This window comes from Mirounga leonina, unplaced genomic scaffold (assembly GCF_011800145.1).
Source record: "Mirounga leonina isolate KUSES-001 unplaced genomic scaffold, KU_Mleo_1.0 Mir_154, whole genome shotgun sequence".
Lineage (NCBI taxonomy): Eukaryota > Metazoa > Chordata > Mammalia > Carnivora > Phocidae > Mirounga > Mirounga leonina.
In genome coordinates, this window is record NW_023270389.1 from 13,862,328 (window position 1) to 13,882,293 (window position 19,966).

Here is a 19,966-nt window from a genome sequence, read left to right on the forward strand (position 1 = left end):
ATTGTTCATTTTCATAAGCTTATCTATGAAGACACATTTAGACACTTTAAAATTTTGTAAGATTTCTTTCATCTAAGACTATTTATTTCCATTCTGAGCAATGATACTACTTGTTTTATTAATATTTGTTCTTTTGGTATATGAGTAGTTAAAATATAAATCATACAAAAGCCTTTGTTCTTAATATTGTCTAGAATTCTGTCCTCAAAATTTGTTTTTTAATTCCATGGAGTTGGATAAGCAAAGAATATCCTAGCTACTAAATATTAATAGTATTTCCAACAATGACGAGCTACTGTAATTTCTCAACAGACAAAATTCTTAAAATTTTCTTACTATTTATTAATTTCCCATTTTATCATAAGATACTAAGTCTACTAAGACTAAAAATCTGGAGTGAAAGTCAAGCATGTTTGTTGAATAAACAAAGAAAGGGAAAGAGAGGGGAAAGGGGGACAGAAAGAGAGAAAGAAGGATAAACAGAACTGATATGTTGCATTTACAACAAATAGAGCAGGAAGAATTTCTGGGATGAACACTAAGTCAACCATTTGCTAGCTATATGGCCTTTGTCACACCATCCACCTCAATTTTTACAAGGCTTCTGAAATTTTTTTTGGAGGATATAGCCCTTTTAAAGACATAATTTTCTGCGTGGTTAGTATCCATGTGAATCTTCTGGACAGGGCTGCTATTCAGTGGGATTGGACCATGATTACCGATGAAAGCATGTTTCATATTTTGAGTTTCTTTCTTTTTTCTTTCTATCAGGTGAATTACAATGGGAGGGTGGTTGGGGATAAATGAGAACCACCCTCTTAGAGGTCAAGAGATAGTCAAAGCTTACCACAATCAGGTCCCAATTTTTCCCCTCAATTATCTCTTACCACTCCATTCCTTTAAAGCTCAAGCTGATCAAATTACTATTTTTATTTCTTTACCTCCATGTCCATATTACTCCCCTTGCCTCCAAATGTCTTACCATTCTTTTCCAGCTGTACAAACCTTATCTCTCCTGTTTTTCTTGCAAGCATTTATAGAAGAAACTATCTTTTCTCTCCTACTCCAAGTACTGTCAGCTGGAGGAAGCTGGCATTCTCCTAGTTCCAAAGCATACTTTCAAACAATTTCATACCAGTAAGAAGTACTCCTTTAAAAAGGACAACAACAACAACAAACCAAAAGAACAAGGAACCTTTTTAATCTCAAACTTTCCACACTTAAGACTATCCCTTTTGGTATTGTCATACTTCAGGTATCTGATTACTTACCCTCCTTCCTCCTTCCTCCTCACTTCTCCCTGACTTGCTCCAAGTATGCTCTAAAGATTCTGACATCAAGCTAATGGTCTAACTCTTCATCACAACTCCTGTCATTATCTTGAGAGTTTTCAAATTCATGTAGACAACACATTTAATTACTAAATCCATAGCCATGTTCCAGACCTTGTGAACTAGAAATGTTCCCCCTCTTAAGTCTTAAACTCTTAATGCAAATTCCTCTCCTTCAACCCCTGGTGGCTTGACTTCTCTTAAAGGTTCTTCTATCTGGTTTAGACAGATTTAATACAGATATTTCTTGTTCCCCATTTTTAAGTTCCTTCTTCACATATTTTTATATACAATGGCTACATGGTATTTTGCTACATGAACATACCATAAATGACCTAATAGTTCCTTTATTGAGTATTTATGTTGAAAACCAAAAAAAGATGAGTTTCAAGAAGGAAACAGTCATTTTCAAAAGCACACCTTAAAAAAAAGTTGTTTTTTTGTTTGTTGTTTTTTTTATCAAATGGTTCATTTTTATTCCGGTATAGTTAACATATAGCGTTCTGTTAGTTTCAGGGGTACAATATAGTGATTCAACAATTCTACACATTATTCAGTGCCTACCACAAGAGTACTCTTTAATCCCCATCACCTATTTCACCCATCCCCCACCCACCTCCCCTCTGGTAACCATCAGTTTGTTCTCTATAGTTAAGTCTGTTTCTTGGTTTCTCTCTCTCTATCTCTCTCTTTTTTTTTCTTTGCTCCTCAAAAGCAGAACACTTAAAGCAATACATATTCATAATAATTTTGAGTAATACATTTATATAAACTCAACCAGATCAGTTGGCTTTTTGTTAAGATTGAGCAGTACAAAGGAAACACTTGTATTAAAGTGATGACAATGGAACCTTTAAAAGCCATGCACATATGGATAACAGATATCATGAGCATGAGGCTTTGTTATTTTCCACATCAGTGCTATCCTCATTTCATAATTTTGAGTATAATCATTAAAATGATTTATTATCAAATAATCCTGAGTATTTTGTGCATATGCTTTGCCTTGTTTGTTGGCAAACGATACCAATCTGTTCATTATCAACAGCTGATTTTTAAAATACCCTTTCTTTTTCCACATACACACAAAATTAAAAGCCATATATATTATTTCTTACAATTATTATTAATATAATCTTTAAAAGCAGGAGAACCAAAGCTAAATTCATTTCATAATTATCATGAAAATATATTAATAAAGTTTTAAATTAATACCAGTAGGTCAGAAGCTTAAGTTATCTAGCCTTTAGTATTTATCTAAACTACAAGACCCTGAAGGGAAAAAATGTTTCAGTTTTCTGCTCTGACACTAAAGGGTGATAAATGTTGCCTTCTTAACTTATAACTGATTTGGAGGTCCTTCTGTTGAAGTTTCTCTCTCCCTTTCCCTCTCCCCCTCCCCACCTCACACTCTCTAAGATAAATAAATCTTAAAAACAAAGAACAAACAAACAAGAAAGCTCCCAAAGCAGTAGGACCATTTGAGTATCCAGTAAGAAGAGCAAGTTGCAGTAAAGTTAGAGCAAGAGTTCAGCAGGTATGAAAACGCATATGCACCGAGCACACACACCAGATAGCCATCGATTTCACTAACAGGAAACGATTTTCAACGTTGTGAATCAACAATCCTAGACCCCTAAGATGGACAAATTTGGGTTATGTTGCCAGATACAGCAGCCTGGAAGTCAGCAGGAAGGCCAGAAAAGGAAGTAGAGAATAAAAAGAAGCAAAAACAATAGTCATCAAGGAAGCAAGAGTCCAATCTCAAAAGAAAACTGTTAATGACCTATTATTGTTGAGTTAATGAGGGCACCGTAGTGGAGAACCCATGATCCTTCAGGGCTGGATAAGCTAGCTGGTGTCACAATGAAAATTATTTAAAAGCTGGATAGAAATATTTTAGTTAATAGAATTTTGAGGGAGGCTGTCTAAAACTACTGAACCTATCTAAGGAGATCCTAGGACCTGTCTTTTCACAGTTCACTTCCTGTGTGACCTTTGCCACATCTCAGACTGTTGACAATGCCAAATTTGCTAGCGGTTCGTCTGGTTACTGTGATATTGTGTCTCTGCTTTTCTAGTCATTATCTGTGTATAATTCCCTTTCCTCTGCCTAAATCCCACCTAATGTGTTCCACAAGTCTCAATTCTTGGCCCTGGCTCTACTCTTAAGATATGTTTTTTTTCCCCATTAGGTAGAAATTCTAGTCATCTTGCAATGATGGTTCTAAAATCTTTGTGTCCAGCTCTGACTCTTAATCTAAACTCCCATTCAGTAGTTCACTTTAATAAGCATTTGGGGAGTGTTAATTATCATATGCCAGACACTGCTGAGAGACTCTGCAAAATCGCCTTACAAGATACCACCACATGGAGGTGTCCTAACATCATCACAAACTCAAAAAGCTCAAAACATCTTTCTGTAAGCTTTACTGAGTGCCCCATCCGAAATGTTTCTTATAAACATGCACGCTTTTGTTATCATTATAACCATTAATCAGGTTTGCGGAGATAAAAATGCAGCTATCTTAGCAGCTTACAAAACAAAAAGTTTCTCACTCACATTATGTGTAGACTAGGGTTCCCTACAGCTATCTATGCTCTACATCTCTTCATCTTAACCCCAAGGATGAAGGAGCAGCCCAAGACTAGGGTGCGCTATTCTTATGCCAGAAGGAAACAGGAAGAAAGCTTCTTAAAGGTTCATCTTGAGTGTGGCATATGTCCCATCTGCTCACAACACATGGCTTAGCCCAAAATCAATGAGATGGGAAAGAATCATTCTTTTATGAAGAAGGGGGCACTGAATAATTTTGACACATATTGATACAATCACCAGCCGTGTTGACCATAGCAAAAGTCTTCCAACATATATATCCCTGTGAATCATGTAATCAGTTAGCAAAAATGTCTGCAGGCTTTCTATGTGACATTTGCTGTGATACATTTGAGATACAGTAAATTGAACAGTTACCCATTCAGGAGCTCCCAGTCAAATAAGAGATGTAGATAAACAAATGTATCACAGTGGGACAAATGCCTACATGAACAAAGCTAGGAAGGCACACCTGATATCTGCAGTCTCCCATCATTCTACACTCAGCTTCAGGAGCTCAGGGAAGGTTAATATTTAAGTCTGGAACAGTAAGTAGAGATTTGGACCAATGGGAGGCAGCTCAGATGAAGGAGGGAGGGCATTCAAGGCAAGATAAAGGGCTTTGCAAAAAAACCTGTAGGACATTGCATATTTTGACAATGGCAAACGATTTAATGTGCCCAAAGTATATTTTATACAGGTGTAGCAAGAAGTGAGGTTAGAGAAGAAGCAATAGGGAGACTATGAAAAACCTGACATGTCACGTGAAAGAGTGTGAACTTTAGGCTGTATGCTATGGCAAGGGCTATAGGCATGGGAGTAAAATGATGATGTTTAGACTGAAGTCAAGAGACTTTTATGAGGGGAAATGGAAAGTGTTTGATGGCTGATAGGAGATAAATAGTAGGGAGAAGGAGGTAGTGGAGAGTCTAGGATGACTGGATTTCTGGTTGAATGGTTGTACCATTTATCTGAATAAAAGAATATATAAGGAGGAACAGGTTTGGGGTACCTTAGGGGCATGCAGATAATATTTTAATAAGTAGCATGTGGATTTATATGGATCAGAAACTGAGAACTTTAGGCAAATCACTGAATCTTCCTAAGCCCCCATTTTTCTATCTATAAAATGAAAATAACACCTGTACTTTCTACTTGACAGATTACTAGAAAATATTAAATAATGGATATAGTTTTTAAACAAGAAATTCCTTTAAAAATGTAGGAAATTACTTTTTAAAAGTCACATTCAACTCCTGACCAACCTTCTGCTAGTCCCCAAATTCTTTGAGCCATCCAGATCAACATCCTCCTGTCTCCCATCATACCATGCTCATTCCCAATTTCAAAACCTCATTCATGCTGTTCCTAATGGAAATGTCCTTCCCTCTTCCCAGTCTACCGTTTACTGATCCCCTGGAGGTCAGTTCAAGTCTCATTTCTTTGATCTTTGGAGATAACATTAACTCCCCATTTAAGCACTTACTATCTGTCCATGTGTCTGGTGGGAGAGTCCCTTTTAAATTGACTTTCCTTTTTTATTAATTTACTTAATAGATAATATTTTCATATTGTTTAAAATTCAAAAGCTACAGAAGAGTTTATAATAAAAAAAAGTCTCTTTTTAAAGATTTTATTTATTTGAGGGAGACAGAGCACATAAGTGGGGGGAGGGCGGTGCAGGGGGGAAAGGAGAAACAGGCTCCCTGCTCAGCAGGGAGCCCAACTCAGGGTTCCATCCAGGACCCAGAGATCATGACCTGAGCTGAAGGCAGACGCCCAACTGACTGAGCCACCCAGGCACCCCAAAAAAGTCTCTTTCTTATGCTTCTACCTTAAGGACCCAGTTTTCTTCTCCCTTAGGCAATTAATATCATCAGTTTTTTGTGATCCTTTCCCAGACAAGCAAATTAAATCACTGGCTTTCAAGTCATAGTATGGTGGCTCAGGTGACAACAGAGGCCACAGAGAAAGAGTCCAAGCAGTTGAGTTTCTTCAACTTCCAAAACAGCTGCACCTCTTACACCTGTTTTATACATAGGCTAAAAATTTTGCTAACATTTTAGTGAAGGAGGGGTTCTATCCCTAAGTTTTAAAATCACTAACCTATACCACTCATTTTGTAACTTAATCATGTACTATATGGCATTGTTATTATTGCATATAGCTGTTAGGCCAAAAAAATTACGCAGAATAAATTTGGGAAATGATGATTTAAACACAGTTACTACAGACTATGTGTGTGACAGGATAATTAATGTAGACTTAAACAGTATCTTTAATTCCTGTCCCACCCCCCAACCCAAGAAAGTAGCAGGCCATCCATGTGTTCCTGCTTCAGATGGCTTATGTGTGACTGTCCATCCCTACCATGCTCTGCTTTCCTAAAACCTGAGCTCTGAGAAATTATGGTGGCATGGGAGAGAGATAATAAGAGGGGAGCTATGGGCAGAGAAAGAGAAATAAAGGAGTCAAGATTCCACATGTCTGGGGAAGAGCTGGGCATTAGCTTTTTAAAATAAGGTATTACCACATTTGGCATTCCTATTGCTTCTGGGAGGTGGCTAAAACTCTAGGAATAGACTTGGTGGCACCTGTGGAGGAGACAGGACTCAAAGCACTAGGGATATCGGGATAGTGACTCTAACAAAAATTCCATTCCCTTTATGTGGCCCACCAGCCACAGAGTTCTCCAGGGATGAACGTTGAGAGATCAACGACATGGGCTAGGACAATGAACTTCCTCTGAATGAAGCTGCACAAAGGTGGGGATCTCTGGTGTGTTCGCACTACTTAAGCTTTGTGGACCTCTGTATAACCCAAAGGAGGGAAATCTCCAATAATGAACTGAACTTCAACTGCTTACCAGCTCAGTACATAAGGGTTTTGGAATCACATCAAATTGAGTTTGAACTTTTCTCCACGTATCACTAACAGTATGTCCTTGGGGAAGTAACCACTTCTGAGACTAAAATTCTTCATATATAAAACAGTGATAATATTCATAGGACTTATATAAGTCGGTATACACATTAAACACATAAAATGTTTACGATATTTTAGTCATACTAGTCAATCAGTAAATGGCAGCTATTTTAATTTCATTCAGTAATTACTTATTGAGGTCCAATTATGTTATCTGAGATCCTTCTGTTAGGTCCTATATACATAATGGCAAAAATAGATAAATAAATAAAACAGACGTGTTCTAAAATAGCTTACAGCTTAACAGGCTTAAAAACTACCCAGAAGCAAGCTAAATGAGGAAAATCTCCCTTTTTTTTCCCCCCAAGATCTCAAAGATAATTAGATCCAAAACTGGAGAATAACTTAGTGATCATGCTGAGTGATATTCTTTTTAATCAAACTCAGTTAAGACACTAAAGTAACAAAACAAATTTCCTAGAATGGATCATTATATGAATTTTTAAAAATATTTTTCAGCAACCTCAACATCATTAGAATAAATATAGATTCCAAAGTTGAATACATTGATAATAGTCACTGAAATGTTTATACTCTTGTATATTTAATTAAAAAGAGGTCTCAATCATTCATAACCTTCTGACTAGTGGCTTGTGAGTAGAAATTACAGCAATGGAAGTCAAGTCAGTAATGCTCATGGAATGCCATATGCATACATACACTTTATTGTCTTATCTATACATTGATATAGATTCCCCAACTATGAATGTATAATGGGGCCAGAGATCACTCAGCACTCCATAAAAAATACCTTATTTTTTTGATCATCCCCTTTAAGTAATCTGATTCCATTAAAAGTTGGTTTGAAGGAGCTTCTGCTGGCCATATCATTTTTGAGCACCAAACCAATTAGTGATAGTAATTTATTATAACCCATTGAATAAAACAGGAATCCATTAGTTCATACTGATGTAAATAATAAAAAGGACAAAAAATTTAACAAATATAATAATTGATTCTGGCCAAAGCCATCAATGAATGCTAAACCTAGTATAAAAAAGCTTGATGAGAAAGAGGATATATATATATACACACATACACACAGTTTTGAACTATCTCCCCACCCCCATGGGGCACCTAGGTGGTTCAGTCGGTTAAGCATCTGTGTTCTGAGAGCATCACTGTGATTTTAAAACTAGCTATAAGAGAGATCCAACAGTTACAAAAAGTTCATGGCAGAATTATTGTTTGAATACTTAATTTCACAAAATCTAAAATAGTAGGCTCTTCCTCCAAGCAGTTTCTGTACTTTATCAACATGTTTTAAAGTTGTTTTTTTTTTTTCAAAGATCTTATTCATTTATTTGACAGAGAGAGACAAAGCAAGAAAAGGAACACAAGCAGGGGGAGTGGGAGAGGGAGAAGCAGGCTTCCCGCTGAGCAGGGAGCCCGATGCGGGGCTGGATCCCAGGACCCGGGGATCATGACTTGAGCTGAAGGCAGATGATTAACAATTGAGCCACCCAGGTGCCCCTTACAGTTTTTTCACTAAAGGTGACTACTTATCATTTACTTATCTAATTATTTTTATCTTTTCCTCTCTATATCTTTTAATTTCACTTAGATGCAACTAACCAGGAACAAATGAAAAACAAAATTAAGCTATTGTAGTCAAAAATAGTAACAAACCAAAAAATAAATGAAGTAGGCCACTGATTAGAAACTTTCTCATTTTGTACCAAAAAAATTTTTTTTTTCTTAATATCCTAAAACTCTTAGCTGAAGTGTAAGTTGGCACGCTACCATATACTTCTACAAAACTATCAATGGATAGAGATGGTTGTGGTATACCACATTTCTTAAGGCAAATCTTCAAAATATCCCAACAGCCAATATCCCAACAGACAATGGTAAGAGCGAAATTGTCTTATTTTTATATTTTGTTGAATTAATTTTGGCCACTTTAATTCAATTAATGTTTATTGACTATGTTATGAAACAGGGATTAATCTAAATGTTGATGGTCCAAAAATGAACAAGCTACTGTACCTACCCTGAAACAGCTCAACATCTAGAACCTGGAGGAAATCACCGACGAATAAGTGCATATAAATGCATACGCTGTGAAAGTTACTTTAACAAAAAGAAAATGTCTGGTGTAGTCTGGGTACAAAGAAATGAGTCATCAATTCTCCATGGAAAAACAGAAAAGGCTTCTCAGAAGAGGTCTCATTCTAAAATTTAACCCCAATTTTGTTCTTATGTAAATACTTATACCAATAACTTCCAAGCTGCATGTAAATATGACTGAAGTTAAGTTACAGCATACTGTATAACTCAAATGCTAACATACATAAATTTTATAATATTTACCTTTACAATTAGTTGATACTTTTGTCTCCCTGAGTAACTTCTCCACCATTTTTGAATAACAGTTGTTACTCTATGTAAATTCCTGGGTAAAAAATATACTTATTAGTATGCTTCCTTGAATGAGATTATTGCTTAAGTTTTTTCTTAGACTGTATTTTCTACAATTCAAGAACTCAAATTCAAAGCCAAATTTTTGTGTACTTTTAAAGGGCAGAGCTATCATTCTGCAATAGAATTAACCATTTCTAGAGGTAGAAAAGGGGGCAGAAATAAATATTCAGTATTCCTTTTGGGCTTATGATTAAACATCTTTAAATTTCAAATATTCTTCAATACTAACTCTTGGAAATATTTTTGAATGTTAAGACTATAAAACAGGTCAAAGGAACACGCTGAAAAATAAGCCAGGCAATATTGATGTGAGTCACCGTTAAGTACTTAGAAATAATTCTTGAGGTCAAGAAACGCTTCCTCTTTCATGCTTATATTTCCCAGTCTATCCAAGCTAATGACATGTTAATCTGCTGAATTAAAAAAATACTCTCTTTGCTGCCATGTTCCTAGTTGGTATAGGGGCCAGAAGAGAAACCTCATCTTCCCACTTGGATCTGCAATTCTGGCTCCCCAAGCTAACAGAAGGAACTATACAGTATAATCCCCAGTTCACCATCTGAATGAGTTATTTTGTGATAGGCATTTTCCTCCTCCACCTTATCCAGGGCAATTCTTTTTAGAATTGCGAGAGACTGAAGGAAAGTTTGAGCACTGAAGAAAAAGAACAATTAAGATAGGGAGATCAGCTTCAGTGTCTTTATGATCAGGATGGCAGCATTCTGGTATCATTTGCCCTTATCTATCAACATGTTGGAGAAGACTGGAATAGCTTTCTTTTTGTTTTATTTTGTTTTGTTTTTCCTTTCTTATCAGTCAGTGAATTCATGCTATAAATAAAGTCCAGTCATTTGTCACATCCTATGGAATTGAAGAAAAGAATCTAATCAAGTGTATTTTTAAAAATTAGAGATATAGTTGATATAATTTAGTTTTTTGACATGTAAGAAAAGACCAAAAGAGTTATTTCTTTAAAAAGGACATCATATAATTTATTAACTTTATTATAGGTAAAATAAAAGATTATTTGCAATCAGCACTTACATGAATAAATTACATTTTCTAAGGAGTATATTTTTATGATATATCTGACGTTTCCATGACAAAATCATATACCTGATATATGCCCGAACTTGACATCCTCGAAACCAGCTCTGGATTTTAACTGCTGCATCATACTCCTTTTTCCTAAATATATCTACAACACTAAAAAGAAATTTTTTAAAGCATTTCATTAGTGGCTAATGTAATTCTAAAGCAAATCAACCTGTTAAACTTAACCTTTAATTTCTTCCAAAATGATAATTATAATTCAAATGTCATTTTAAATAAAATTAAAATACTAAATAAAGCGTTTCAGAAATCATGAGCTATATTTTTAAAATTAACCTTTCTCTGAGAGGCCATGTGCTTTCAACAGCTTTACTTTTTTTTATTTTTATAATCACCTATTTTGCAACTAATTAATTTACCAGTGATTCTTACAAGGAAATAAAGCAACATGCATTTTTTCATTATTTTAAAAACATAATTTCTTGAATTTACTATTTGAATGCCACTACACATATCATGCAAGATTAAAATACTTGAATCAGTTAAATGAACTGCCTCTAAGTAAAATGAATCCATCACAGAATGCCTATTCTAGATAGAATTCTCAGAAACTCCATTTAAGTTAAAGCAGGGGCAGGGCCATAGGCTTGTAAAAAGACAAGAAATTCAGTTGTTAGGTTTTACTGACTTACAGCAAAAAAAAGGTTTAGTCAAGACAGATCGCCATTTTAATTTTACCAGTCATTGTAATTCTCCCTCCCCATCCCTGTTAGATAAAGTGATACTGCTTAAGGCAACTACTATGCACCACAAAGTAATTTCTTTCCTAGAATGCTGGTTGGCACCTAATTAGCACTTTATGCTTGCTGAATGAATAAAGAATGGCTAACCATTTATTTCTTAATTTTTTTTTTTAATTCCCTCAAAATAGTGTTTCCTTGGACAGGTTATTTTTTTGTTGTCATCATATGCTAGATTAAATACATAGATTTCATTAAATTTATATATTATAACTAGAACAAAGACAGAAGGGGGAAAACCCTCAAACAATAAAATTCTTAAACAATACCACGAAGTTGGCTCAGAGAAAGAAAATAGGATGAGCAGTTAAGCGGTCAGTGGCAAAAAGCTGGAGAAACAAGCGGAAGGATTTTAGTTCTAGATAAGCAGGGAAGAGAGTTACCTGAAAGCCTGACTCTAAAGGACTCACAAAAGCAAAAAGAAAAACAAAAATTATGCATCAGTCAGTGATCCAGATGTGAAGAGTAGTGGAGAGAATTCACACAAGTCAGTAAGGTTGAGAGGCGCTCTAGACAATTAGGAAAAGAAAAGAAAGTTCGATTATCAGTGTGTGTTTGTACTACGCGTACAAAATTATAGCAGAGACATGTATAAACCACATTCTTGGTTCAAATGAAGTCCTTCACTCCACCGGGCCCTCCCTGACTCCCCAAACCACAGTAGGGCTTGCCATTGTATACCCTCTTAGCTCTTCACGATATTTAACACAGTCATGCATCAGGACTGTTTGGTGATGGTCTTTCCACTAAACTTTAAAATCCCAAAATCAGCAATATTACCCACTTTGTCCCACATGCATTCCCAGCGGCTCCAGAGGTAACTGATACTTCTCCTAACAGTCAGTCTTTGTCTTACCAAAGCTGCTTTCTCTCGGGGAATGGCATGCCTCTTACAGACAAATTTAATCCCTGTGAAGACTGCCACTCAGAAGCTTCCCTCACTATACCCACCAACAACATTAAAATATTATCCCCATTTGACAGAGGAAGATATTAAGGGAGACAGAGGTGTAGGGATTTGTCCAAGGTCACATCTTAATAAATGTCAGAGCTGAAATTTGATCCTAGATACTCTGGCTCCAAAAGCTGGATTCCTAACCATCACTGCACCTAAAGGAGAAGAGAGGAAAGAAGGATAAAAACAGGAGATGGGAGGAAAGTAAAAGGGGCGGGGGGGGGGGGAAGGAAAAAAATTAAAAGGAAGACTGCATGTAAGCCATTTTCAAATATAATACTAAAATTCTGTCATAAAAGAGCACCCATCTCCTTAAAACAATAAACTGAGACTAAGATGTGAAAAGACACCAACATCTATAGTAAAAAACCAAAAATTTCAGATATACCAGGTATGGGTGAGAATGTACTGCAATAGGAACTCATAATATTGCTAGTAAGAAATAATTCAGCATTTAAACACATACAGAAAATTTTCATTTATATAAACGAAAAACTCACAAAACTTTAGGATGTTAAATAAGGAAAGAAAAAAGGCGGCCCAATTATAAGAGTCAGTATTTTGCAGCATCATAGAAGTTAATGGGAAGGTAGCAGGAAGGGAGACCATGGTTGAGCAGTACCAACAGTCAACAAGTGACTACATTTCAAAACAGGGAGGGGCGCCTGGATGGCTCAGCAGGTTAAGCATCTGCCTTCAGCCTCCATAGGGCTCCCTGCTCAGCGGGGAGTCTGCTTCTCCCTCTGCCCCTCCCCCTGCTCCTGCTCCCTCTCTATTAAATAAATAAATAAATAAATAAATAAATAAATAAATAAATAAATAAATAAATAAAACCTTAAAAAAGGGGAAGAAAAAAATATTCAAATAAGATATACAGATACACCTAATTATTTTAAACTCATGTATAGCTTGAACCTACACTTTACTTATTACTGTCATTAGAAATGCAGAATAAGCAATCAAATCATCTGTTTTGACTTTGTTTTCTAATTTCTCCTGGTAATAATGCTAACATGTAATATATAGTCAAGAAGATTAAATTCTCTCTTTTTGGAGCTCTGAACACCAATGTATATAAATATAAGCACAGATATAGTAATAAGAACTATACATCTTAATTAAAGGGAAATATTTTAAAAATAACTAGTAGTTAACTTACTGCTAAGTTTTAATTTATATGCTGTAATTTGACCCCCATACACATTTCTCTATTGCCCTTTTTTTAACTGCTTAAAAATGAAATTTACAGATACTTGGGATACCACTGGGATGCTGAATACTCATACAATATGTCATGAACTGCTAGACTTTTTATGTTTAAAATGAAAAATGTGGGTAACACTTTATTTTTAATGGTATATTAATTAGTTCCAAATTACAATGAAAATCCTATAGCAGTGAATAAAATATGACATCTACGTGAATTTGAAATAAATTTATTATGATCAGTATTATCACAATGAATACTAAATGAATTAATAATGATGAAAGACCAAAAGTATCACCATGAATGTAATAAAACATTGAAAAAAGCTGGAAGTTTGCAGTCACTTCATCATCAACTAGAAATAAGTACTATAACCCTGGATAACACTATATTCATGTGTATCATTAGTGGCTGGAAATTAATTGACAATAAATAGAAAATGAAAAAATGTGTAGTTAAAGATCTTTCCAGTAATGTGCAAAAAATCAACATACTGTTTAGTCTGACCTATGTGTACTAGCTATTGAATAAAAACTAGATTAAAAAGCCAATCATCTTGGCTTCTCATTATCATATGACTTTTAACTACTTTAGATACTAGGGATAAAATTCTAATATTATCTGCCCTATATTAGAAAATATATTAATGTGCTATTATAAAGTATATTGATGTGTAAAATGTTTTTGCTTATCACTTCACTATTAGGGCTCAAGGATGTAAAGCTTCTTAAAGGCAGAAATTATGTTTAATCTATACTTTGTGTTTTAATTATCACTCATGTGCCTAATAAGAGGTCAATAACTAGTTGAAAAATAGAACTACATTTAAGAATCTAGAAGCCATGTTTTGGGGGCACCTGGGTGGCTCAATAGTTTAAGCGACTGCCTTCGGCTCAGGTCATGATCCTGGAGTCCAGGGATCGAGTCCCGCATCGGGCTCCCTGCTCGGCGGGGGGTCTGCTTCCCCCTCTGCCCTCTTCCCTCTCGTGCTCTCTGTCTCTCATTCTCTCTCTCTCTCAAATAAATAAAGTCTTTAAAAAAAAAAAAAAGAATCTAGAAGCCATGTTTTGTTTTCATTAATAGTCCTCATTATTATTATTATTTCACAGCTCAATGAATAATGAGTTATAAATACATATGTATTAGATCATAAAGTAGGAATTAACATGCAGATTTATAATGTATTTGCAAAATGTTTGATTATTTACTTTTCTACATCTTCTTTCTACCTTCTCTTCATTTACTGAACAACTAGGTCCTAAGGAAACTGGCAGTGGGCAAGGAAACCAGCAATCTGTGCAAGAGGGTTGGCAGTGTTGGGGGATGGGCAGTCGCAGTGGCTCAGCTAAGCCTGTGTAGGCTAAGATGGGCATCCACATGTAGGGGTGGCCTGGGTAGGATGTCACAATCTAAGGACAGTGTTCCCGTGGACAGAAGGCCTAACTCTGGGTGTCAAGGAAAGGTGAGGAAAGGTTCCACAAGGATGGGTAGCAGAACAGGGAATAAGAACCCAAGAATGATGGAAAGGGTATCCAAGTTGGTGAACCAGTGATAATTCAGCATGGAGAGGTAGAGCCTTTACTCCGTGAAAAGGGAATCCATAAAAGAGAGAATGGTTATGGTGACAGAAGTTTGGTTAGGTACAAAAGGATTGATCAAATAAGTGAATATATTAAGGATAATGAGAGCCAGGTTCTGCAGTGTTAGAAAAGGAAAGGGAGATAAACTAGAGTGAATCCTGTGGTGTGGATCTGAAATGGAATTGTCAATGTAAACTCATGGATTTCAATATATACATGGATGGATGAATAGATGGATGGATAAAGTACAGATGCAGACTGCATGCAAATGCATACATACACATCTTTTCTAGCTCTGTCCACTTGAGAGAGTCTGAGAGTAGCAACACCCAATGGCATGGGCATCCACTAAAAGAAGCAAGGGTTCCTTGAAGAAATGGATGACTCCAGAGCTGGGGTGGGAAAAGAAAAAGATGAGCCTGGAACATTTTTTGTGTGTGTCAGAAAGCAAGAAATGATGATGATGATTAGGACACAAAGAAAAGCTTCTAGTGGCTCCCATTGAACAAATATAGGACAATGCTAGCATGAACATAAGTAATAGAAGTAATGTTAACCCACAGAATAGGAACCTATGAGTCCATAATGGTATGCATAATAAACAAATTGAAAAACTGATGAGGAACAGAATACATACACAGTTTCAAATCACCTGCTTTTTAAAAATACCTACTAATTACAAAGGGAAAAAAGGAGAACATTACAGTAGAGAAGTCTAGCTGAAATTATCTTAGTCAATGATCCAAATAAATACCATCAGTAATGGGACAAATTAAAATTATGCAATATCTGGTAGGATGCATTAAAAAGATTACAGAATCACTTCTGTGATATATCTGCCAAAGATACATAACCTGAATTTAATCAAGAAGAAAAAAATCAGATAAACCCAAATTGAGTGAAATTTTACAAAATAATTGATCTGTGATCTTCAAAAGAAGGTTATGAAAATTAAAGAAAGGCTGAGAAAATGTTCCATATTAAAGATAACTAAAGAGATAAGATACATACGATCCTTTTGCTATAAAGAACATTAATGAAACAATTGGCAAAGCTTGAATGCAGTCTGAAGATTAGATGGCAGAAATGAATCAATGTTAATTTCTTGATTTTGATGGTAGAATTGTGGTTATACAATGCCCTTAAGTGTAAAGAATTGGGGGGGGTTGCAATGGGCCATCAGGTTGAAACTTACCCTCATATGATTTGTGAAAAAAACAAAAACAAAAACAAAAAACCTCTGTACTGTATTGCAACTTTTGTTAAGTTTCAGATTATTTCAGTATTTTTAAATATATATGTATGTATATATGTGCATGTATGTGTATATACACACAAAAGAATGGCATCTCAAAACTTTTCAGGGTTTTTTTTCCTATTAGAAATAACGCTTTAACGAACACCTTTACACATAACCCTGTACGTAAAATACTTTTGTGCACAAATTGTGTACACAAGAGATTTCTACAAGGTCAACAGATAAAGTGACATGCATTTGAGGCTATTATAAATTGAATTGTTTTTGTAGTTTTAAATTACAATTGCTCGTTGCTATTATATAAAAAGACAATTGATTTTTGTGTATTGGGTATTGTGTCCTACAGCCTTGCTAAATTCATTTATTTCTAGGTCATTTTTGTAGGTAGCTTAGTTTTCTATGCACACAATCATGTTGTCAGTGAATAAAGTCAATTTTGCTTCTTCCTTTGCAATTTTTACAACTTTAATTTGTCTTGCAACATTTAAAACCAGTAAACAAAGTGTGGAATGTTCGATTAAGGGTTTGAGACAATTTCTATACTAAGAGTTAAGCCCCTCTCTCACACGATACATGCACATAAACACAATTGCACAGTGAAGAAAAATGTAATAAAACTTTTAAAATATTGTTAGTAAATACAGAAAATTTTCTTATAACCATGGTTGAGAAAGATCATTCCAAGAGAGGTAAAATCCCCAAAGTCAAAAAAATAGACTGACAACTTTGGCTCCATAAAACTATAAAAACTGAAAGATACTATGGCAAGCAGTACTATAAACTTTAAACATATGGCACTGTCTTTGGGACTGGGTACTGGGAGAGACTGTGGGGAGTTCTAAGGTCACTGAAGAGACTGGCCTCTAGAATAATTGTTATCATCACATAAGCTAGAAGAGTGGGGAGGAAATTGGTATTACGAGCTGGATAAAGAATGACCTGCATTACGTATTAGCGGGACAATTAGCAAGACTTTGGAAGGTGCAAAATGTATTAATGAATTTTTGAACTTGCACAAGGTGATATTTAGGAAGCAAACTGCAAGTGCCTATTAGATTCCTTTAACTGCATAGAATTAGAGGTATCCCATAAATCTCAGTAAGAGTGTTCGTCTAGATTTAATTACAAATACTACACGTATAATTGTTCATTATTGTTTCTATTATTTCTTTTGCTCCTCTTCCCCTATCTTGAGATCTTTGTTCTAATTTAATTCTCATTTGATTTCAGAGAGTGCCTTCTTAAATACATTTCCTCAGAAAGAGTATATGGATGGCATAACTCTGAGTCTTTATGTATCTGAAAATGTCTTTCTTTTATAAAAAAAAAATGAGTAAGATCTTTGTTGGGTTTAGGTTTTTTAGATATTGCCTTGAATAATCAGTAATTATTGTCCTTTTCTCTTCTAGGTCCCTGTGTTGCACATGAGCCATTCAATGCTTCTCTCTTCCTTGGCAAATAACTTTATCTTTTCTGTCTTAGATTAGGAGCCCGTAAAATTTTTTTCTGTATCCTTGAAATTTTGCCAGATAATATCTAAGAAGTATGTCTTAAAATAATCCTGTCTGGTACTCAGAGTCCTTTCCATTCAAAGCCCATACTCTTTCTTCAGTTTAGGAATGTTTTCTTTGGTTATTTCTTTATTACTAATTTATCTTTTTCTCACTCCCACTCCCTAATTCTGCAGTGACTACCATTCACATACTAAATCTCCTGGATATGTCCTCCATGTTGCTTTCCTAAAGTATTTACATTTCAGTAGTGACTACTCTATTTTTAAATTCATTTATTATATTTTTAACTGAAAATATTTTTTAAAAATTGGTTTAAAAAAATTTTTTTTAAACTCTCTCCTTTAATTTTATTTCTGTAAGAGTTCTCATTACATTTTTAATAAAGTTTACACTTGTGTAGACCATTAATTCTAACTCTACAGTAGCCATCTATTCTGGTTTCTTGGCTTAATATCCTTCCATCAAACTAACATTACTTTGAGTGGCTTGTGAATTTTCTCTGTATAAATCTCATTTTCCTTCCCTCATGCAAAGAGGGAATAAATATATAATTTGTAAGGATGTTTAAGAATTAAATGATAGACCCATATGTAGTTCTTTTTCTACAAAGTCTCTCCCCCCCTTTTTTTTTTTTGCAAAATGGGGCCTCACAGGAACTCTTGTGAGAAATGTAGATTCTCTCACCGTAACTGAGACCCACTGAATCAGAATCTATATCCTAACAACATCCTTAAGTGATTCTAATGTACACTACAGTTTACAAAGAGCTGATCTAGCCAATAATACATGGGAAATGATAATAATTTCTTAAAGAAACCACCTTTTTTACTTTTTTCATATATTAATATTTTATATGGTTTCTGTCCCCAAACTTATCAATACCCTGTTGTTGTTTGTTGTTTTAATTAGGCAAACTTTGGAATTTTGATTCCTTCATGATCTTTAGAGACTTTCCTTTATATTGAAAATATTAATAATAATAATAATAAATGAAATGTAAGGAATGCCAGCCTATTCTCATCACAGACTTTTCATAGCTCTAGTCTCTTCTCCAAGTAACCTCCAATTTGGGGAAAATGTACCTATGCCCAAAGCCAGGAGATGGGGACAAAAGTTGACACTGAAATCTACAGGAAAAAAAATCATGTCTATTTGCATTTCTATGGCACTTCACCAGCCTTTTTCTAGAACAGTGTTTTTGAGCTCTAAAAATAGAGATTAATAAGTTACCTTGCAACACTGTGATAACCAAATGAAGTATTATACGAAAAAGTTCCTAGTACAATTCCCAGCATATAATAAGTGCTCAAGAAATGTTAGTTGTTTCACTTCCTGTTCATCCTTACTCTACCGTAATTCCTTTTTAAATGCCTATATTCCACATTTGGCTGTGAACATCAGGAGGGACGCAGCTTACTTCTTCATATAGGCATATCATGAACATAGGACACATCCTCTAAATGAATGCTCAGTAAGTGGGTAAGGTATTTATCTGTAATCATAGTAATATAGACATAATAAGTAATTTCTATCTTTAGCAATTTTTAGTAGTTTACTTAAACCAGGACTAATGATTGATTCAACGACTCATCTGTGGAATTATTAGACAAAGAATTACTGTGCATCTATCATGAATGAGGAACTATGATAGACACTGGAGACCTAAATGATAAGCAAAAAACAGGCACTCCCCATTTCAGAGGCATGATAGAGATCTCCAAACAGAACGTAAAACTGAATTGTAAGTACTGTAAGAGATACGCAGCACTCTAAGAATGTGGTAGACTAAGAACCGCTCAGCAAAATCCCGTCTTACCGACATATTTTTCCTTGGTCAGCCATCTCACTATGGTCTACCATTATCTCATTGACTCTTTTACTGTTTCTCTTAAGTTGGAAAATCCCCTGAGGCATCGCTTCCAGAAAGCCGTGGTCAAAACAAAACTCTTCCCCGAGGGAGAAGTTTGGGTGTAGACAGATGGATAAGGCTACTAGTATCTTCCTCATTCCTCTTCTATTAGTTAACATATCGATACTGATTATCTTATCAGAATAGTTTAGATGCTGTCACTTTGGGAAGACAAATGGGTCGTTACAACAGTTGAGTCAGTGTTTGTGCAATAATGGAGGCTCGAATCCCCAGGGAGGTGGGAGACACACTAAGCGCACCCAGCTGGGGAGCCTGGGTGATCCCAGCCAGGCTGTTAAAACTTCAACAGGGAGGACATTGGTTTCATCAAACTGTGGAGTGATGATGTCAAAG

General features: G+C 35.3%; 1 protein-coding gene across 1 annotated transcript in view; it reads right to left on the minus strand.

Annotated features, from left to right (window-relative positions):
- SPATA17 (spermatogenesis associated 17) overlaps positions 1-19,966 on the minus strand; it is a 166,398-nt gene that overhangs the window by 146,206 nt on the left and 226 nt on the right. Inside the window, exons 2-3 of the mRNA XM_035010125.1 lie at positions 10,453-10,542; positions 9,226-9,307 (exon numbers count right to left, since the gene is read on the minus strand). Coding sequence (XP_034866016.1) covers positions 9,226-9,307; positions 10,453-10,542 — 172 coding nt within the window. The remainder of the gene's footprint in view (positions 1-9,225; positions 9,308-10,452; positions 10,543-19,966) is intronic.